The sequence below is a fragment of the Sceloporus undulatus genome, chromosome 11 (genome assembly GCF_019175285.1).
Source record: "Sceloporus undulatus isolate JIND9_A2432 ecotype Alabama chromosome 11, SceUnd_v1.1, whole genome shotgun sequence".
NCBI lineage: Eukaryota > Metazoa > Chordata > Lepidosauria > Squamata > Phrynosomatidae > Sceloporus > Sceloporus undulatus.
The window spans coordinates 1,143,388-1,166,559 of NC_056532.1; the positions used below are offsets into that span (position 1 = coordinate 1,143,388).

Below are 23,172 nucleotides of genomic sequence, written 5' to 3' on the forward strand. Positions count from 1 at the left end.
GTAATAAAAAAGGAGTTCAATGCCTGTGCATTAAATTTATTTGCAGGAAAATGAGTCGAGGAAATGCTGCACTCCATCCCAAATGCCACTGTTGGGATTTCCAAAGGAGAGAAGGACGGCTTGATCCCGTTCCCACATTGCCATCCCTTTTTTCTTGTTCGTTGGGTCTTTTTAGACCTGAGGGCAGGGAACTGTCAAATTAACAAGTGTAAATAGCTCATGTAAAGCACCATATATACTGACAGCAAATCAATCAATCAATCAATCAGTCAATCAATAGAAGCCAGAGAGCCGGCGAATGGGGAAGACTCGATTTCCCAGACCAGACGGCAAAAGGGATTTGGGACAACCCCTGCCAATAGTTCTCCGATCTTAACATCTGAGCTGAAACAAACCATTATGAATTGAATACATTCTTGTCATTCATGCTTCCCTCCCGGTCTGGAAATCCACCCACTTCTTTCTTTTCAATTAGTAATTCTGGACAGGCAGCAATGAAAAGCAGTTGCTAAAGAGCGCTCAGATGTCAAATGCAAGACTGCAAATCCAAACTCAGATTAGCATGTTGTAAATCACTTGTCCTTGCTGTCAACTCTCCATTGGAATGGCACAACAAGACACATGCCAAACCCCTCCATCTTGATCTTCCAACTCAGGACACAACCATTCGGATGGTTTCCACCATCTCCTCTTCTTCCTCCCATTCCTGACATCAATCTAGAGATAACCTTCTTTTTATTTCCCCACCCACACTTACATAACTCATAGCCGTGTTAGTCTGTAGAATCAGTATGTATTGAGGGAATGCTACAATGGCTTTTGAGTCCCACTTGGCTTGCCTTCTGCTGGGGATCCTGGACTTCGGATGTGTATGTACTTTCATGTGTAATAAAGAGAGTACAGACAGCCAAAATAAAGCTGCTTCGAGTCACTTTGGAGGTATGGTGTTTCAATGATGCATGCGTCCTAAGAGTCCAGAAGTCGCACCAAAAGCCATGCTCCAGTCCTAAAGACTGGAGTGTAGCTTTGGTGCAGCTTCCAGACTCTTAGGACGCATGCATCATTGAAACACCATGCCTCCAAAGTGACTCGAAGCAGCTTTATTTTGGCCTGTCTGTATAGGGCCAAAGTGACACTTATTCTGCTAAAAATAGTGATATAAATATAAATGAATAAACAAAAACACTTTCTGCATGAATGAAATTCTGATCTAAATCCTCAAATTCTGATCTAAATTTAAAAACAGGGATAAAACATTAGCTATGTCAATAATATATGAAAGGGGGTTGTTTTAAAGAGCCGTTACCAGAACCAGCAAGCGTTTGCTTTTTTACCACTGAAAGGGCCAGTTCCCATGTCATTGTTTTGTCTGCGTTTTTAATCTTTAACTGCAGATGCCTGGTACCTTCATTAAATAATATTAATCTTCCGGCTATTGTACAAATATAGTAATCACATCCAGCAAAACAGAAACGCAAAAGATGGGGAGCATATCCACCAACGGCAGATGCCACTTCTGCTTACCAGCTCGGCCATATGTGCCACCTTCTTATGTGGTACCCCTGGACCTAGAATTTGGACGCATTACTGGACTGCTCTGTTTCCCTATATGACAAAACAAATTACCACCATGTTGCGCCTAGCGTTTGCGGAAAATTCATTTCATAAACGCCATGAGACCGTTGGCACCGTTGGCACCGTTTCAACACAACGCACCCTTACTAAACTGGGTAACTTGCCAAAATGCAAACGGACCCCAGGAGAAGAACAACCATGTTGCAGCGACAACCAGAAGGAACCCAACATCAAAAGAGACAACAACGTTACCTCCAAACAGATATCCGCACAAGGTGCAGAGGGTGGCAATGTCTTCTCAGTCCCAATAAGCCTTACTTCCTACCTGTCTGAGACCTTTCAAGAGCTTCTTTCTTTTTCTGAGATGCTGGCAAAGGTTGCGATCGTTCTCCCGGTCCGAACCGTAGCGATGGCGGTGCGGTCTGTTTTTTTTCAGATGATACAGCAGTCCATTAGAAAGCATGTTCCGTTTCTTCTTCTCCAAGGGATTCTGATGGCTTTCCACAGGGTCAACAGGCTTCACAGGTACATCCTTCTGTATAAAGAGGGGTAGGAGGAAGAAAAATGCCCTTTTTAGTCAAGAAGAGTGTTTTCCTAGGCTATATCAGATACATACAAGGCTCCAGGTAGAGGGAGTCAGCACAGGTTTAGCATTCAAGACTACAGATGCCAGCTTTGCGGCTGTATTCTACAGCTGCCTCATTAACACAGACTGAATCAACAATATATTATGGCAGTCTAATACCATTTTAAAAATCATGGTTCAATCCTACAGAATCTTGGGATATCCCTGGTGGTGAGACCGGAGGATCACAGAATCATAGAGTTGGAAGAGACCCCAAGAAGGGCCATCCAGTCCAACCCCATTCTGCCATGCAGGAACTCTCAATCAAAGCATCCATGACAGATGGCCATCCAGCCTCTGTTTAAACACCTCTAAGGAAGGAGACTCCACTACACTCCGAGGAAGGAGTTTGTTCCACTGTCGAACAGCCTTTACTGTCAGGAAGTTCCTCCTAATGTTGAGATGGAATCTCTTTTCCTGGAGCTTGCATCCGTTGTTCCAGCTCCCATTCTCTGGAGCAGCAGAAAACAAGCGTGCTCCTTCCTCAATATGACATCCCTTCAAATCTTTAAACAGGGCTATCATATTACCTCTTAATAGGAGTCTGATACCATGTTTTGGAAACATTTGTTGGCTTCATGGAACAAGGTTGGACTGGATAGCCTTTGTGGTCTCTTCCGACTCTATGATTTGACAAGGGTGAGGAGGGAGGGCATCTGATGCTCTTCAAACACCTCCCCAAGTCAATGTACTCTCTAGGTCAGTGGTTCCCAACCTTCCTAATGCGGCGACCCTTTAATACAGTTCCTCATGTTGTGGTGACCCAAACCCATGAAATTATTTTTGTTGCTACTTCATAACTGTAATTAAATAGGTGTTTTCCAATGGTCTTAGGCGACCCCCATGAAAGGGTCATTCGACCCCCAAAGGGGTCCTGACCCACAGGTTGGGAACCACTGCTCTAGGTATTTCCACTTCGCTTAGGGGAGCGGCCACTACTATTATTGTTGGAAGTGAGATGCCCAGTCCCACAAAGGACCACTTTCGTTAGGGGAGGCTCAGCCACCATGCCCATAACTGCCATGTCTGCGTCATACAGCCCCGTCATAACCCAATGAGTCAATGCCGATCCTTCATCAGAGGACTTTGCTTGGCCTCCAAGCACTGACACGGTTGTCCCCTCCTGCAGCTGGCTTAGGATCTCCTGCATGCACCCCTTACATGGAAGGTACTAATGCTCACCCCCATCATTTCAGCACATAGGATCTGAGAACTGGGGGCGTTATCACTTTAGAAGGACCTCGGTCTGCTCCGTCTAAGTGTGACAAATACAATAAGTGTTATTTAAAAGCTACCACAAAGTGGCAAGTGTTGGAGAGCTTCCTCCCCAACCCCGCCACGATTCACTCCCAGCTGATCAACCCAAGAACAAACTGAACGCAAGCACTATTTGGAAAGCAATATTATGTGCTCTTAGTAGTAGATTAATGAATGTAATTATCTCCCATTGTGGAAGTGCATGCTGCAAACCCTGTAATTTATAGGCCGCTATAAAGTTCTAATGTGTTTTTATGTCCATAAGCTGCTTAACCATAATCTAATGTATTTGCATCCAACCCTCTTCCTAAGTGGTTCCCAGCCATGCAGCGAGAATAAATCCTTTCAACCCAGTTACTCCTGCTTTAGCGCGACTCAAGTCGAGAAACCAACCTTTTGTTTGGGCACTGAAAGGGAAACGGATGCTGGAACACCGGATCTGCCATTAGCGATAATTGCTGGGATTTATTTATTCCGCTACCTTTACACTCACACCTAGCCATAAAATGAGCCCGAGGCACAACAACAATAACTCACAACAGCCTGCTTCAAAAGAGAGACTTGCCCAGTTCAACGCGTTCAAGTGTCGCATAAGTCAAGTATCACTTCCATGGAGAGGTCCTTTTCTTGATCAAAACAATACATGGGAACACAAACACTGCTGTAGATACATACATCAATGGATACTTGAATGAATGAGAACCTTTATTGGATAATAAGAAAATGGCAGCAAAACATAAATTAAGGTTTTTATGGGGTTTTCGGGGCTATGCGGTCATGTTCTGGGAGTGTTTATTCCTGATGTTTCACCAGCAGCTGTGGCTGGCATCTTCAGAGAACATAGATTGTTCATCCGTCTTGTTCAGTGATGGCGAACCTATGGCATGCGTGCCAGAGGTGGCACTCAGAGCCCTCTCCGTGGGCACATGTGCCGTCATCCCAGCACAGAGTTTGCCAGAGTTTGTTACTAGAAAGCCAGAGGGACATGGCACTTTGCAATCAATAAGTGGGTTTTGGATTGCAGTTTGGACACTCGGCCTCAAAAAGGTTCACCATCACTGGTCTAGGTTCTGATTTGATAGAGCAATGCTGTCACTATGATTAGGCAAAATGTGGTAGGTGCCCCAAATGATGGAGGTTATCCACCCACCCACCCAAAGCAACCTAGCTGTCCTCAGATGTGGCAGAGGATGCTATTCCACCACTAATACTCAATAAAGCCCAACTATCAAACAGAGAAAGTCAGGAGATGAGGAGTGCTTTTACGCAGGACATTCAGGGTGCCATGAAAGGAAACCATTGCCTATTTTTACTGCCCGAAATGGTGAAATGTTCCAGGGTACCTCTTTGGAGGTTTTGAAGCTGGAGGGCCATCCGTTGGGGATGCTTTGATGGAGAGTTCTTGCATGGCAGAATGGGGTTGGACTGGATGGCGCTTGTAGTCTCTTCCAACTCTACGATTCTATGATTCTATGAACTTTAAGGAGTCAGGAAAACCAATTACTTTGGAAGTCTTTAAACAGAGGCTGGATGGCCATCTGTCAATGGGGATGCTTTGATTGAGAGTTCCTGCATGGCAGAATGGAGTTAGACTGGATGGCCCTTCTTGGGGTCTCTTCCAACTCTATGATTCTATGCTTCTATGACAGTGGAAGACGCTCATTTGGAGGGTGGTTGAGTCTCCTTCTTTGGAAGTCTTTAAACAGAGGCTGGATGGCCATCTGTCAATGGAGATGCTTTGATTGAGAGTCCCTGCATGGCAGAAGGGGGTTGGGCTGGATGGCCCTTCTTGGGGTCTCTTCCAACTCTAGGATTCCGTGATTTGATTTCTCTGCTTCCTTGCTGTATTGACCTTCAGTGTACAGTGAGCAAATGCTTACGAGTTAAGAGGTCATTTGGTGCCTGTTGATTTACTTTAACTGGTTTTAAACTTCTTAAATCTAATCTTTTCCCCTTCTTTCCTTCTTCCCGCTGTTAATTCCTCCCATTTCACATCAGTCTTTCAGTCTTTTTTTCTTGCAGTGCGTGCAATTTTTAAATTAACTATTTGCTATTCCTTCTGTCTTAAGCATCTCAGTGTGTCTGTTCCTCAAGTTTACCATTAATTCGTTTCATTATTAGCAGGTACACTTGTCCCTCCATAATGGCTAGGGTTAGGGGCACAAGACCCCCGTGAATATGGAAAAGCCGCAAATAACAAAAACATGTTATTGTATACAATCAAAGGCATTAATATAACCTATAAAGCACTGACTGGTTTTCTTTTGGATTTCTTTGGTCCAACATATGCTTGCAACGTGATCCTTAGTGTCTCTTCCTTTCCTGAAGAAATCTGGCACTTCTTGCACCATATATGATAAAAAGTCCTCGTTGCCGAATTTTGAGCATCACTTTTCTTGCATGGGAAATTATTGCAATGGTCCAATGTTTACTGCAATCCCTTTTCTTGGCAACTGGAGCGTACATTGAGCATTTCCAATTTGTGGGACATCGTTTTGTTTTCCGTATTAGTCGAAAGGTTTTAATTAGAACTAGAGCAGATCCTGTCTCTGGAGACTGGAGAAGCTCAACTGGTAAGCAATCTGTTCCTGGTGATTTATTTCTCCTAAGTCCCCTTCACTTTCTAAAATTGAAAGTTCATCATTGTATGGTTCTTCCTCTAATAGATCTGTTAACCTTTCATCTCTTTTATACAGTTCTTCTTTTTATTTCTACATGGCCATGTAATGTGCAACGTGCGCAGCAGCAATACTGGAGGCTGACCCTGCCGGAGGATCCCTCATAGATGACTGTGGCACCATAGCTAACCCTTGTTAGTATGGAGCAGCGGGAGTCACAGTGAACCTCTTTTTCAACATCTTTTACCATAAAAACCCTATGATAAGACAATCCAAATTGCAATAGCGAAACCTCCACCTTTCTAGGGAACTCACAATACACTCCTTAGCAGTATTTTATTCCCAAGTTGCAAAAACGCCACGCTTCAGCCCGTTTCAAAATATGTTATCCCACATTCACTCGGACACTGTTCCTGTCCCTGTTCCTCTTTTTTGCTTCTTGTGCTTTCTCCTCCTCCTGCTACATTGCCTTCAGCTCTCACCATGTTTGCATGGATTTATTTGAAATCCTTAGCTGTCTCCATCCCATATTTCTAACTCCTTTTTGGACTCATTCATCTTTTGACCATCTTAGGCCTGTTACGGACTGCCAAAATAAAGCTGCTTTGGGTCTCTTTGGAGGTATGCTGTTTAAATGATGCATGCATCCTAAGAATCCGGAAGCGGCACCAAAGCTGCCCTCCAGTGCTTAGGAATGGAGTATGGCTTTGGCACGACCTCCAGGCTCTTAGGACCCATGCGTCATTTAAATAGCATACCTCCAAAGAGACCCAAAGCAGCTTTATTTTGGCAGTCTGGAACAGGCCTTTGTGTTCAGATTTCCTTCTCCTGATTCTCCATCCCACTGTTATCAGACTGAGTACATGAGCTGAAAATTGCTCCTGCGTTTGCAATAAACCTGTTTTTTGCAATGTAAATATGTTTCCAATCACATTTGCTATATACATGACCACTCCTGTTTGTATCTTTGTTGCACAACGGACAATTGATTGTACCCTGAAACAATCTGTGTTTCCAAGCTTCTTCCATAACAAATCCCAGTCCATTTCCCTGCCCCCAAACAAATCACTTCTGACGGTCTGCCATGCGTTCCAATGGCCAGAAGATGGAGCTTGTCCTTGTATTTTGCTCTGACCTAGTCTTCCCTTTGTCTTCTCCTGGCTTTGAAGCATGATCCCCATTTCCTTTTTCGCTCGTCTTACCGCCCCTGGATTAGGGGAGAGTTGCTCGATTAGGAGGGGGCCAAGGCCTGCAAACACAACACAAATGCACTCGCTTCTATTTAACTCCAGATCAAAAATCCCATTTGGGGATGGTGGTTGCATGTCCCACAAACCACAATTTATTTTTCTGCATCAAACATGTATCTTCCAGCATGTGCGTCATAGGATGGACCGTACCTCTTCTTCCACAAGAGACGGGCGGCTGACAAAGCAGGTTGCATAACAATATAGCAATAGTAAGGACATTTCTATACCGGTTATCAGTGAACTAGCACTCCTTAAGCAGTTTACAATCTGTACGCCGATTGCTCCCAACAAGCTGGGGACTCATTCGACCGACCTATGAAGCTTATCACACTAGCAAGATCCCGCGGAAAACAGGATTTAAGCGAGGGTTAAATTAAAGAAAACCCGGACATGACCGAAGCTTATCACGCGACGTCGCTATTAACGTGAAATAACGTGTTAAACTAAAGTTAAACCGGAGAAAAACGGCAGCTTTTTACGTTCGGGAAATTGCAAAAGTAAAACAGTGGCGTTTTTCTCCGCTTTAACTTCGGTTTAACTCCACATCGTTTCACTTTAGCAGCAATTCGGTGTGATAAGCTTCCCGAATTTGCGGGTTCTGTTTACATTCGGATTGAATGTTGATCTCATTTAAACCCCGTTTAATCTCGCTAGTGTGATAAAGCTCTGAGAAAGGATGGAAGTCTGAGTGGACCTTGGAGCCCTGCCTGGAATCGAACTCACAACCTTGTGGCTGCAAGACTGGCATTTAACCACTGAGCCATCAGAGGTTTCCTTGCAAGCCAACAAGGCATTCTAATGAAAAGAAAACTCATCAGACAAATACGATTGAGCACATAATGAAAGGCCATATAGGTAACGGAGTTGTAAACAAACCCTATGAGACGAATTCATATTTAAATGTGTGTTTTTAGCTTTCATTGTGGAATATAGCAATAGCAAGTGTGTGTCCCTCTTGGCACTTGTACTTCTCAAACTTTGGAACCCTCATTTCCAGTCCCACATTGATTTTCATGCGGCATTTGCTTTTTATTGCCGCAACACCAAAACCCCAGCTTCACGCAGATGTGACGCCGCAAATGGAATTAAGATTCGCTGAGCTTTAGCACTTAGCAGCGGATATTAATCTTTTACTGACATCCAAAACTCGGTTCTATGCTGCCAAACTTTGTTTTCCAAGCCTTGTCAACAAGACAGCGCAATAAGATTTGCTTCTGCAGAAGTAAATCCAGAGAGGGCCTTAGTTCTGAATGGATCTTGGATCCACACAAAGTTCTCCATATCTTCTGGAAAGTGTTTTTCAAACTAGTTATGGAGAGGGGCTCCTCAAAAAGAGATTTTGGTTCAGGGGTCAAATAAACTTCCTTGGATGTAATAAACCATGCAACAAGAAGAAACAGTCCTTGCAACCATCTTCATTTCATTTTCTTCTCAACAGTACAGTGGGCCCTTGGTATCCTCTGGGGTTTGGTTCCAGGATCCACTGTGGATACCAAAATCTGGGAATGCTCAAGACTCATTAAGTAAAATGAACTCTCTTCTATCTATCTCTCTCTGGCTTTGCTTCACGAACGAAGATTCAGGAAGGACTCATGATCCCGCGCTTTGTAGAAGCGCGTTGGTGACTAAAAAGGCCAATCCGGGACAAACAGGTCCGGTTGCAGAAAGCACAGCGGAAAGTCTCCTTGGGTGATGTTTCCGGGTTGCGGTTCTTTCTGCGTTGTCGTTTCTCTTCGAGGCTCGTTCGCCGTGAGCTTTTGAAAAAGGCTGCAGCATCGTGGATAGTGCGTCTCCATGCCTCCCGATGCGAGGCCAGGGAGGACAATTGTTGGGGATCAATTCTATAAAATGGTAAAATCAAGGTCTCCTTTTTGGAGTTTATATTTTTTTTTAAATATTTTCAAGCCGTGGATACTTGAATCCATGGACGAAGAATTCGTGGATAAGGAAGGCCAAACGTCGTCAGGTTTTTCCGATGGCTCGAACCGTCTCTGCGAGTTTCAGAATGTGTGCGTTGCTTCTCTACAGTGAGAGATTCAATGCATTTAGGTTTTTTGAAGAGAGTGCACTGGTTTTGACCAAAACATATAAGCATCCAAGACGTTTTCCAAACACTTGTGTCCTTCTTTGAGATTAAAGTAGAGTTCCTATCAGTGGCATCACTGGGAAGGTGCGGGTGCGGTGGACCACACCATGTGGCACCCTACAGAATCAAAGCATCATAGAATTGTAGAGTTGGAAGAGACCCCAATGGCTATCCAGTCCAACCCCATTCTGCCATGCAGGAACTCTCAATCAAAGCATCCCTGACAGATGGCCATCCAGCCTCTGCTTAAAGACTTCCAAGGAGGGAGATGCCACCACTTTCCAAGGGAGCGTCTTTCACTGTCGAACAGCTCTTGTTGTCAGAAAGTTCCTCCTAATGTTGAGGTGGCATCTCTTTTCCTGTATTTTGCATTCATTGCTCCTTGCTCTATTTTATAGAGCAGCAGAAAACAAGCTTGCTCCCTCCTCAATATGACATCCCTTCAAATACTTAAGCGGGGCTATCATATCACCTCTTAACCGTCTCTTTTCCAGGCTAAACATACCCATCTCCCTAAGTCTCTTTCCTCATAGGACATGGTTTCCAGACCCTTCACCATTTTGGTGGCCCTCCTTTGGACACGTTCCAGTTTCTCAATGTCCTTTTTGAATTGTGTTGCTCAGAACTGGACACAGCATTCCAGGTGAGGCCTGACCAAAGCAGAATAGAGTGGCTCTATTACTTCTCTTGATCTCTAGACATTACACTTCTATTCATGCAGCCTAAAATAGCATTGGCCTTTTTAGCCGCTTCATCACACTGTTGACTCATGTTCAATTTGTGGTCTACTGGGACTCCTACATCCCTTTCACACAGTATATAAAGGAAGCTGCTATTGCTATTATATTGGCAGGGTCCTTCTCCTGCTGCAGTGCAGAGGCAATCATGCCCATCATGGCTTTTCTGCATTGGCTTTTTTAGGAGGCTTCTCCTTCCCGAGGAGAGTGGCTAGTATTTGGCTATTTCCCCAGGGAGGGTGCCAGGGCAGCAGTGAGCGTGGCAGAGAGGTAAACATGCCCCTCGTGGCTTCATAGCCGGCCTGGCTCCCTCCTTCCTCTCTCTCTGCCTGGCCTATTGCAGAAGGTTGGTGTTGGCTGGCAAATGTGGAGCAGAAGGAGCAGTGGGTACAAGGCTCCGCAAATACTAGCTGCTCTCTTCGGGAAGGAGAAGCCTCCTAAAAAGGCAATGGAGGCCCTGTTCCCTCTACCTTGCGGAACTGGGTCCTCCAAGACCCAAAAGCACGATGGGAGGATTTAGTGGAGGGAGTACCCAGCTTGTTGGGAGCAACTGGCTTACTCATTGTAAACCACTTTGAGTGTGCTGAGTTTACTGATGAGCGGTATAGAAATGTAAATGCTATTGTCATTGCTATTGCCCCACTGGCATCACGCACATGAGACTTCATTGCTTGGTGACATTACTCACAGCTCTGTCACTGTAAGCCTACTTCGAAGGATGAGCTTTAGATGGTTTCTGCAATCAAATGGTACATGAAGGTTAACCTACCTTGATCATTGTGGGTTTTTGGGGCTATGTGGCCATGTTCTAGAAGAGCTTATTCCTGACGTTCGCCAGCATCTGTGGCTGTGGCTCTGAAGATGCAAGCCACAGATGCTGGCGAAAGGTCAGGAAGAAACTCTTCTAGAACATGGCCACAGAGCCCCAAAAACTCACCAAAATCTATAAATGCCAACCATGGAAGCCTTTGACTTCACATTAACTTACATCATTTACCCAGCTCATCTCCGCTTCTCTCTCCACCATTGTTTTGGTGTAACATCTTTAAAATGTTACTTAGAAATCTTAAGATGTTACCCCAAAACAACATTTCTACATGGCAGGGGGCTGGACTGGATGGCCCTTGTGGTCCCTTCCAACTCTAAGGCCTGTTCCAGACTGCCAAAATAAAGCTGCTTCGGGTCTCTTTGGAGGCATGCTATTTAAATGATGCCTGGGTCCTAAGAGTCCGGAGGTCGCGCCAAAGCCAGACTCCATTCCTAAGCACCGGAGCGCAGCTTTGGTGCAGCTTCTGGATTCTTAGGATCCATGCATCATTTAAACAGCATACCTCCAAAGAGACCCCAAGCAGCTTTATTTTGGCAGTCTGGAACAGGCCTATGTTTCTATGTCTCCGTTCCACTTTCCCATTAAGTGCTTTTATGCAGAGTGAAAATATGTGCTTTAAAAGAGGGCTTTTGAAATTAAAATGTTGCTCAAAAGCATAAGCTCCTATATCAGCGACCCTTATGGTCGATTCTTTCACCTTACCCATTTAGCTGAGAATCCACTTTATGCCCCCAGATGGTCCTAGCTTTTGGCTCTGTAGAGCTATAAAGGATGCCATGAACCAAAATATTAGGTTTATGAAATGTATTTTATTTATTTAAATGAAGATTTCGACTTTTGAAATATTAATGAGATTGCAGGTCTCCCCCCCCCCTTCCCAATATGAACACAATTTTTAATTTGGATAAAGAAAATATTAATCGTTTGCTTGTTTCCAAGTATTCCCCCACCAATTTTTTTAAAACATCGAATAGGAAACTTCCTTTAATTTATTAACAGCAAAAAAAGAAAGAAAGCAAAAACTCTTGATATCTTTTTCAAATAAGTCACAAAAGAAAGGTAATAGAAAAGAGATAGATCTTCGTGTTACCAAATAAAGAGACAGTCTGAAGATTAACTCGGTCCTGCATTCTGGGATAATAACCGCAGACCATTAAGTGGAATGGGGAATGAAACTCACAAACGGCTCTCCTTATCTTTCTTTATCTTCATCATTATTCAATCAGTGCGGAGGAAGGCTTCCCTCCCATGGTTATTTGTTCTCCCATTATGGCTTTTTGTGCAGCTTAAAGGAGATTTTTTAAAAGGGGAGACATGGGTGACATTTCGTGGAGGGAAAGGGAGGGCAGCAAGGCGGGAAAATGGATGGTGCGGATGAGTATCCAAAAGGAATAAACACAGATGGAGAACTTGTAGCCCTCCAAATGTTTTTGGATCCCAGCTTCTACCATTCCCAATTGTTGGCCACGATGACAGTAGCTGAAAGGAATTCAGAAAGACATGGGAGATGACATGTTGCCCACCCTGAAGAGTTGGGAAATTGTATATGACGTTCCATAGGATCATAGGATCATGGAGTTGGAAGAGACCCCAATGGCTATCCATTCCAACCCCATTCTGCCACGCAGGAACTCTCAATCAAAGCATCCCTAACAGATGGCCATCCAGCCTCTGTTTAAAGACCTCCAAGGAGGGAGACTCCACCATAAATCGTTTCACCGTTCCACCGTTGAACAGCCCTTACTCTCAGGAAGTTCCTCCTAATGTTGAGTTGGAATCTCTTTTCCTGGAGCTTGCATCCATTGTTCTTGGTCCTGTTCTCTGGAGCAGCAGAAAACAAGCTTGCTCCCTCCTCCTCAATCAGGACAATCCCTTCAAGTATTTAAACAGGCTATCATCCACCTCTTACCTTTCTTCTCCAGGCTAACAATCCCAGCTCTGAATCCGCTCTCGTGGGCATGCATTCCAACCTTTCACCATTTTAGTCAACCTTCAGTCCTTTCCCATTCTTTTTGAATCGGGTGAACTCCTGAATCTTGAGGATAGGTCCTCCTTGTTCTTCCTTTTTTATGGTCAGCTTCTATTTCTTTCTTGTAAGTGCTATTGAAGAGGTTTTCTTTACTGCAACTATCTCTTGGACAGTAGCATCCCATGGTCCTGAGTTTTGTTCCTGTCTCCTCCCTTTGCTTTCTTTTGCTTCCTTCATCTTTCTTCTTGTAGTGTTTCATCTGATATCCATTGTATCTCTCCTTCTTTTGGGCCACAAATTTTGTTTTCGCATTCCTCTTTGACTATGACTTCTGTCCATAGTTCTTCTAGTTCCCAATCAACAGACTAAAAGTGCAATATATCTTAGGCCCTGTCACAGACTGCCAATAAAGCTACTGTGGGTCTCTTGGAGGTAGCGTTAAATGATGCAGCAATCCTAAGAATCCGGAAGCTGCCCAAAGCTGCGCTCCGGTGCTTAGGAAGGGAGTGTGGCTTGGGCGTGACCTCTGGATTCTTGACCTATGCACATTTTAAACAGCAACCTACCAAAGAACCCGAAGCAGCTTCCAGTGCTTAGGAATGGAGTGTGGCTTGGAAGCGACCTCCACTCTTAGGACCCATGCGTCATTTAAATGCATACCCCAAAGGACCCGAAGCAGCTTTATTTGGGCAGTCTGTAACAGGCCTTACTCACCCTCTTCTCCGCTGAGTGCCCAGCACCGTAACATCGGTTTGAAGCACGGCTAAAAACAAAACCTTGAACATCCCTACAGTAAAGTGCAATTTTCGATAAGAAACAGCCAAGAATGTGCAACTGAGAGTAAACAGACAATATTCCACCCCTAGCTCTTTGCTTTTTAGGTCCAGTGTAATAATATCTCATGGGAGTGACAAGGGAGTCCTGTAGTAGGCTATGTAAAATGGTTGTTTTTTAACCAGGCTGGTGTGAGCGCTTGGTTGACATAACCGGAAAGCTCCAAGAAAGAGAAACGGAAGACATCAGATCTGATTCTCAATGCTTTTGTACAAGGGACGGTTGGCATTTTAAACCGGAGGAAAACATAAAAAATACAAGGGGGTGGGGAAGGAACCCCATAAGGCTTACAACGATGCCAAGGAGCCAGGGCCAGTTTGTTAGTTGTTAGTTAGCCTGTAGTAAGTTCAGAGCTGGTTCACACCGTTGATTTAGAATGGGCAAGTCCAGGGAAGAAAAAAATGGGACAGCAACAAGTGGTCCCATTTTCAGATAGGAGAAATAACTACTATACGTGGATCACAGATGCTACTACATACTATATTACTATATATTATACTATATCTTATAGTAATCTATATATAGAAAGAGCTGTGTTGCCTCCTTTAAACAGTGCTCTCTGAGAGCGTGTCGCGTTACAAAACCCAGAAGGAACTTTGATTTCAAGAGGAGCATCTCGCTCTCCTTCTCTCTTTGCTGATGGAGCTTAACATTTTTCCTAGAGTAGCCGCATGTCCAGGAGGAAAGGCCATCCCCTTCACATGGAAGACCAGTCACGTCTTGACCAAATGCAGGCTTGTTTATTAACATGGTCCAAATTTTGTTGTCCCTCCTGGGTGGGTTTTTAACACCCTTTGCCTGATGAAGAAGCCAGTGGAGCTTCGTACGCTTGCAACAGAAAACAAGCTTGCTTCATCCTCAATATGACACCCCGCTTCAAATACTTAAACAGGGCTCATATCACCCTCTTAACCCCTCTTCCTCCGGCAAATTACCCAGCTCCCAAGTCCTATGTGTTTCAGTCAGCTACAGTACCAAACAGGTTTGTATTGAACTTTGCGGCCTAAGCAAGGGCTCTTTGTCCCCCAAAGCTTGTCACCAGTCTGACATGTCTTTCAAAACACCATCAAGAGTTTCCAAGGACGGAGCTGAGAAAATAGACTAATAGCAGCTCACGACACGTTTCCCCACTTGCAGCATCATGCATTGTGTCAACATGGTGATCTTGTTGCTTTCCTATCAAGGATGCATCATGGTCATCCTCCAATCCACTCATCTGAACAAGGTGGAACTACAACATACACCTTCAAGCCATTCATTTGTTTCTGTTCACATCGTAATCCCAACATTTCCCACTGAACTGCATCTATTTGGTGCGCAGCTGACCAAATTTTTACCCCGAATCCCATTCTTTTCTCAGAGCAGACAATTGTTGCAATTTTACATCAATAGCAAAAGTCATATCCGATGTTAAGGATATAGTGGACCCCTCCCGTTGGTAGACTGGCGATCATGGATTGGCCACCTGCGGATTGACCACCCCATATTATTCAATGGTGGTATGTGCATGTCGAAATGCTAACATGGAGGCAGGCACATCTCCACTTCCAGGACTGGACTATTGTTCTAAAAGATAGTATGGTGTGTTTGGTCCAACCGTGTGTATGTTATTCGGCGGTTTCAGCTGGAAGGATTGCTAATTATATAGATGCTCCACTTGCAAGTTTGCTTTAGACGGACCACTGGGGATACGAATATGATGAAGGTTTAAATCAGGTGGTGTTAACTGATATGTATGTGGTAATGTGAGCAACTATAACCCTTTGGTAGTTAACTGATTATTTGTTGTTCTATATACTTTACTTGTTCTACTTAGTGATTAATATTCTTACTAGGTATGGTATATAAGGTTCGCTAATCTGCAAGCATGGTCATTCAAGGTTTGCTATTGGAATGTGTATCTTTTGGAATATTCAAGCCGTAGAGCTTTAATCCATGGATAAATTGACTTCCGGCAGCGACGGATAAAACAATCCGTAGAGTTGTTGTTGTTGTTAGATTTTTCTTACCATCCCCCTTCTCTCCAATAGAGGGACCAATGGAGGCCTGACTCTTTTCCTGGTCACGGTCCATTTCTATCTTTTCTGTTTTAAAGGTATTTCTAGGCCAGAGGTGGCTTAATGGCAGGTGCTCCAGGCGCCCCACCTTGATGTTGCGCATGCCTGGACGTATTGTAAGGCCTAGCTCTGAAAAATATGAGAACATTTCTGCTGTCATTGGGTGACATGGTGTGCCGCTAAACACAAAGAGGTGGAGAATTTGGAGAACCCCCATTTGAACAGTTTGGCTTTTGTACCGCAGCTAGCCATCCATCCTCGAGTTATAACCATGAAATTGTGGAACAGTCCACAAAAAACAATAGTGGGAGTTTGTAGGTTTTGGGGGCAATGTGCCTTCTAGAAGAGTTTATTCCTGATGTTTCGCCTGCATCTTGGCTGGCATCTTCAGAGAATGCAAACGATAAATAAACATTCTTTTCTTCCTTTCCTTTCCCTCCTTCTGCCTGTCCACCTCTCTTCCTTTCCTCGTTCTTTCTTTCCTTCTTTCTAAGAAGTACCCACCGCTCGTCCATCCAGCGTTCTCTGCAAGATGCCAAGCCACAGATTGCTGGCAAACATCAGATAAACTCTTCTAGCAACATGGCCACAAGAGCCCCAACACAACCCACAACAACACTATGGATGTTCGGCCCATGAACAAGCCTTCGACTTCGACAGTCACACAAATACTTTCATACTGTTTTGGGATAGAGGAAAACTGCAACACCTTGTGACGGGCTGCTGAGCCAATAACCTTAGGAATAACAGGCAATGTACCTCTCTGTTCCAACTTCTTTTGTTATGCGCTACCTACTATATTAGCTGCCCTCGGGAGATGCGCACATTGCCAAGGGAAAGCAAGCCGCAGTAGTTTTTCTGCTCCCCGGGTGGAAGTCAAGAACAGACCATGTTTTCTACATGCGGCGAAGGAGTGCTTTGGCTGTCGAGAAGCCTAGATCCCCAGAGGGGGAAAGGCAAGAGCGTTTGACACAAACCATGTGGGGTAAAGGCACGGCGGTCTTTGCAAAACAATCAACTCTCGGTGAAATGGCGAACACAGGGTAAGGGTCATTCGGAGAGATTCTTGCAGCACTCAACTGAAAGAACAGAGGAATGTCAAGGTGCTGCACTTGGAATGGAAAAAGGAAATGCACATATATCAGGATGGGGGACACACTGGCTGAATGAAACTACGGTGAAAGGGATCAAGCAGGCCAAGTGGGACCACAAGTTGAACAGACGTCAACATCGATGCGGCACGCTAAAACAGCTAAGGTGAGTCTAGGCCTTAATCCATAGAATATAGTGTCGAGATCAAGGGCACCAGGAATCAGTGCCACTCTATTCTGCTGTGGTCAGGCCCCCCACCTGGAATAGGGGTGTCCAGTTTCTGGGCCGCCACAATTCAAAAAGGATGTTGAGACACTGACACTGTCCCAAAGGAATAGTGATGAAAATGGTGACAGGGTCTGGAACCTATGAGGAACACACTTCAGGGAGCCGGGGATGTTTTACCTGAAAAGAACGTTAAGAGGTGGGGATATGATAGCCCTGTTTACAGTTTTGAAGGAATGCGGATATTGAAGATGGAGCAAGCTTTTGTTTTCTTTCTGCGGCTGCAAGAAAGGACCCCAGAGCAATGGATGCAAGCTGCAGAACAAGAGATTCCACCGCAACCGTTAGGAGGAACATTTCAACAGTAGAATACTCTTCTTCGCAGTGTGTGGAGTCTCCTTCCTTCAGCAGGTCTTTAAGCAGAGGCTGGAGGGCCCATCTGTCAATGGGGATGCTTGAATGGAGAGTTCCTAGCATGGCAAAGGGGGTTGGACTGATGGTCCCTTGCGGTCTCTCCAAGAATCTATGATTCTATGACTGGCATCTTTACCAGGTTTGTTGGGCATTCTGGGGTGAAGCCCACATGATCCCCACGTAGTCAAGAGCTGGTGCCCATCCTAAAGCTTTAAATAAAATGACTCCTTGTTTTTGTCACAATTTATCCTTCGATTGTGATATTCTATTCCAATCATGAGAGTCATTCCATCAGGCTCTGTTAAGAATCTACCTTCCTTGCGCCATACAAATCATCATTGTCTCTTTATCCAAGTCTGTGCATTGGTGTATACACCTCCAGCCCCTCCTTGTTCTCACCCCCACGTTTGCTTGACGCAGAATTTTAAATTGTGGATCCCATTCTCTGCCTCAGCTTCTTCTACCATTCACCAGCCTGCATTTGAGCTTGCCCTTTTAATGTCTGGCCTAATCATCTCCCCAAGGAAAAAAAAAAAAAAAAAAAAATTTCTTTAGCACGAAGGCCTCTTGAACCAGACCTGCCCATGCTACCTCTCAAGACAAAAAGCGCGATCATCTCCATCCCAGCCGCCTGGATTTGGTTTTAAACCCATCTGATCCGGTCAGCTGTCTTCCACCATCCACCTTTCACCGCATTTCAAACTGGATTGACGAGCGCGGGGATGATTCGGACTTCAGTATGTAACAGATATCGCTTCTGCATCTGAAGGTTTTTGTCTGGTTCAGTGATGGCGAACCTATGGCAACGCGTGCCAGAGGTGGCACTCAGAGCCCGCATCTGGGGGCACATGTGCATCACTCCAGCACCAGAGTTTGCCAGAGTTTGTTACTAGAACCGCCAGAAGGGACAACATGGCACTTTGCCTATTAATAAGTGGGTCGTTGGGTTTGCAGTTTGGGCACACTCGCCTCGAAAAGGTTCACCATCACTGGGCTTAGTTCCTTCGTAGCGGCCATTGTAAGTTTTAGCCTTCGTCTGGTTTCTTGACTGGCCTCTATTTTGAGATAGGAACTTGCGAACGCAATAGCAAACCCACCCCGTAAATTAAATACTCCTCTGTGGGTCAGTGTTTTTCCGGGTTTAGAAATATTCAGCTGTATCCCTGCTTTGCACTTTCGTCCTTCAACTTTCATTCATGCGCACCATTCCAGCGCTTTGCTGTTTTTACTGCAAGTCCAAAGCAAATTTCTGCAGTACGCATCAATTTTAAGGCACGTCTTTCTCGGCAGTCCGAGACCACTTCTGTTGATCTGAACATTAAGCAAGCACTCGGGTGTATAAAATAGCTGCCTTGCTGCCCTCCTGCCGGCCAACTCAGTGGATAACCAATGGGAAGTCGGAAGGCTTTCATGGCCTGGCAGCATCATGTTTTGTCAGGTTTTCTACGAGCTCGTGGACCATTCCGAAAAGAGTTTGCTTCTGACGTTTCGCCCCATCCCCCCCAGCTCTGAAAAACCCACACCACACGGGTAACCATTAATGTTCATCCATATGGTGGCTCGTCCATTCCCTGTTGAGCTGAATACTTTCCCTCTCGATGGACATCGAAGAGTCACAACCAACTGCAGAGTAGAGGCCATAAGTTTGTCTTTAGTCCTTGAATACGCACCACTTACATGGCAAAAGCAAATATGCGCTCACCTATCGGCTGGGGGATTAGACAGAAGCAAACAGTAACCAAGAACAACACCGAGTTTTTTTAGCAGGTGTCTACAGATTTTCCTACATTATCTACCAGTAGATGATTCATAGACTCATTCTGCGAGGTCCTACAAGGCCTGCGAGAAGTGTGTTTTTCTAAGGATCGGGCACCACTGGCAGCAATTGCCACTGGCCAGGACTTTAGACTTCCTAGAGAGCAAACACTTATTCCAAAGCCGCAACCCGTCAAAGCCGCAAAATGTGGAGGGCCAACTGTAGACTCACCGATAACCCAAAGTTAACATCACCTTAAGTTTTAATCCTACAGCATGAAGTATCTATATACAATCAACAAATTTTGCCAATAGTACATGAGAGATCTGTGCGACACCTTTGAGACTAAGGACGTTATCCAGACAAAGGGAATCCCGGCCCGCAAGTCATAAATCCATGGCAACTCCGAACGCAATCATGGGCGTCTCCCTCACGTTAGTGCGTGATAGCTACCCACACGTAAATTCCGGAGCATGGGGAAGTCGGTCCCGAACGCAATCATGGGGTTTTCACTTTAGTGCGTGATCAGACCCTCCCAACGTAAATTTCGGCAATGGGAAGGTCGTCCCGAACGCAACTCATGGGGTTTCACGTTATTGCGTATAGACTACCCACACGCCTAAATTCCGGCCAATGGGAAAGTCGGTCCACAAAAACGCAATCAATGGGGTTCGCACGTTTATTGCAGTATAGACCCTAACTACCACACGTATTCGGGCACATGGAAGTCCGGAAGGTCGGACGGTCCGAACGCAATCATGGGTTTTCAACTTTTATTGCGTGATAGCGACCACAAACGCAATTTCGGGCATGGGAAGGCAAGTTCGAACACAATAATGGGGTTTCACTTTATTGCATGAGAGTGATCACACCAATTTTTTGGGCAATGGCAACTAGTTTCGGGCAATGGGAGTCCGTTTGAACGCAATTCGGAGTCGGGGAGGCATAATTTCACTGAACTAGAGGCAAATTCACATGAATGCGTCTGGCCCCACTTTCTTTTCATTCGAAATTCCCCCCACTGATGCAACTCCTAACTAAAGAAAGAAGTGAGCAGCGGGAGCTGACCAAAAAAACTCTCTCGGGAAGTATCTTTAAGTTTTACGAAAGCTCATGCGGGCCAACTTTCTCTTTTCAGTGAGATTCAAAGGTGCTACAAGATCGCTCTACACCGGGTTTCTATGGCCTAACACAGCTATATCTCTGAAAGAAGACACAAGAGAGACCCATAGGAACGGGGTTGGATGGGGGGTGGAACTACGGATGTTATGCTGAGGCCCTTATGGCCATAGGTATGTGAGAAGTGTTAGGTCGACAATCAACGTGTCATTGATTAGCCCTTAGGCCGGCTCAAAATACGCAAGCGAGTAAGAGCACGCTTAAAAATATGGCAGCCGCTAGGGCATAGATATATCTGTATGCCCCTGGCTTCCACTCCAAACAAAAGCTCTTAGGAAGTAGAGTGAAAAGTCTAGAAGCTCATGCGCCCACCTTCTTTCTACCAGTTTAGTCTCCATAGTTTGCTACAAGGAGGTCCCTACATACTGATGCTACAGACGAAAATGGCGATAACTTTGAATCTTGCCCTATACTCGCCCTCAGGAGCATCAAGACCGACTGGCAAATCATTACTATTTCATACGGAGGGACTGTGCCGTTTGCGATGCGTTAGCCGTAAAGGATTAGGTAATGTGCAACCTTTCTGTCGCCGATTCTCTTTAATATGCCACTTGAAAATGAAAGTAGGGCACGAGGAGCGAGTTGACCTACATTCCGCAGAGCTGCGGGAACAGTGGCATAGAAAAGCATGCCAGTGGTTCTTCTCAGGCGCACTGGCTTTTGGGCTGCACCAGCCACGCCCGATCCCACCGGGGGGGGGGGGCGGGGGGGGTGGGGTGGGGGGGGGGGGGGGGGGGCGGACGGCGCAAGGTTTTTTTTAAAAGCGGGGCGAACGAGAATAAAAAGGGGCGCTGGGGGCAACGCAAACCAAACTGTAAGAAAGGCCGCCAAATGGGGGGCGTATCACTTAAAGAAGGATGTTTGCACCGAGAGATGCTGGGGTGGTTTGTGTGTGCATGATTCGCGGGGGGTGTTGGGTTGAAATGATACCGAAGGCATTTCCGCCAGGACCTCTGTAGCAGACACTTTGTGGGGGCACCAATTTAGACCCTAAGCGTGAAGGGGAACCAATTGCGTGGATGCTTTTAATAGCTTTTATCGAATCATTCGATTAGGTAACCTTAACCGCAACCTTGGAATGAGACGGCTGGAAGCTATCCTGGTCGCGGCGGTCCGCCCTGCTGCCCGCCCAACCGGCGTTGTTCCTTTGTGGCATAGATTGGCGATCAAGCCAAAATGCGGGTTTTATTTATTTATCCAACATGTGGCGCAGGTGGAAACAAGGAATCAATGCTGCTCTTGGTTTCAGGGGTCAAGTGCCGTGTGTCTTTTAACCCTTTGTCTTTAGGTGGGCGCCGAACTCGTACATTGGCAAAATGGTTCTGGTGCTTGGGGTCGCGCCGGGTTGGGGAGGCTTGGCGCGAGAGGCCCAGAATGCGGGGGGGGGGCAGCCAGAGTCGTGGCGCGTCCATCCTGGGGGGTTGAGAGCTTTTGTTTGGGCTGCTGCTCCAAAATTGGAACCAGAGCTGTGTGGATGCAATCTGCGAAAATAGTGGGAATTCGCAGCTCAACAATTGATAAGGTGTTCTTTGTGTACTCTGTCTATAGAAAGACAGGCATAGATCAGTGACTGATTCTACAGTGTCTACGAAAACAATCTCTGCCTATACTTGAAGAGAGAGTGAATTAAAGTTGCAATATCTATTTAAAATAAAAAATCTCTGCGTGGCGGGAGTGTGCGAAGTGGGCGTGTGGTCGATGGGAGTGGGCATTTGAGTTAAGTTCCTGCATGGCAAAAAAGGTGTCTTGATAGCCCGCGTGGGCGCGTGCCAACGCGAGAGGCGAGCGCCTGGGGGGGGGCCAAAAGGGCGGGGGGCAAGCAGCCGGGAACAGGCAGTCACGGCGGGAGGGCGCGGGGGGGCACGGACTTGTCGACCAGGGGAAGAAAGAATTTCCAACGGGTGGGGAAACGGAGGAAGAGGAAACACAATGTTAGGGGGGACACGGGGGGTTTGGGGGGGAACCTCTGGGCCGCCCAGAGCCAAGGATGGTTTTTAGCACCCAATGCAGCATCCAGTGGCCACGGGGAGTGAGAGGATGCCAAAAGGGTCTATGAAAGGCCGAGACGAACAAACGACGGGGCCAGGTTAGAAGGGCAACAGGTGGGGCGGGGGCGGGCGTTGTGTGGAGGAGCTGTGTCTGCAGTGGCCACGGAGGGTTGGGAAACAGTGGGGGGTTCGCGTGTTGCCGAAACGCGGCTAGGCATATAATCCAAGGGCCCACCGGAGGGAGGGGTGTGATGGAGGAGGTTGTTAGATGAATGAATCCAGTAACGAGGCCTGTTCCAGACGTGCCAAATAAAGCGCGGGGGGGCGCGGGGGAGTACTGTTTAATGAACAGCACCCGAAGAATCCAAAGCTGCACCAAGCTGCCTGCCCTCCGGCGCTTAGATGGAGGGTGGGGCTTGGTGTCTTAGGGCGCGGGGGGGGGGTCCTGGACCAAGTGTCTGTAGAGGGTGACCAATGACGGTGGCGGGGTGCCGTTATCAACGACGTGAGGGGGAGAGAAGCAAAGCTGGCGCGAGGTAGAGGCCCAGAGATGGGTGCGGCTAAGGCTCGTTAGTTTTGGAGCAGGCAAGCACGAATTGTTTCAAAAGGGTCATGTAATACATGCGAAAAGAACGAGGTAACAGCTCGAGTGGACCGCCGAGTGGTGCGAGAGGCAAAGGG

General features: G+C 46.0%; 1 protein-coding gene across 5 annotated transcripts in view; it reads right to left on the minus strand.

Annotated features, from left to right (window-relative positions):
• The window catches only part of LOC121916876 (autism susceptibility gene 2 protein homolog), a 386,634-nt gene that overhangs the window by 269,479 nt on the left and 93,983 nt on the right, over nucleotides 1-23,172 (minus strand). For all 5 annotated transcript variants that reach the window (XM_042442407.1, XM_042442406.1, XM_042442410.1 and 2 more), the window contains exon 2: nucleotides 1,901-2,110. In XM_042442407.1, coding sequence (XP_042298341.1) covers nucleotides 1,901-2,110 — 210 coding nt within the window. The remainder of the gene's footprint in view (nucleotides 1-1,900; nucleotides 2,111-23,172) is intronic.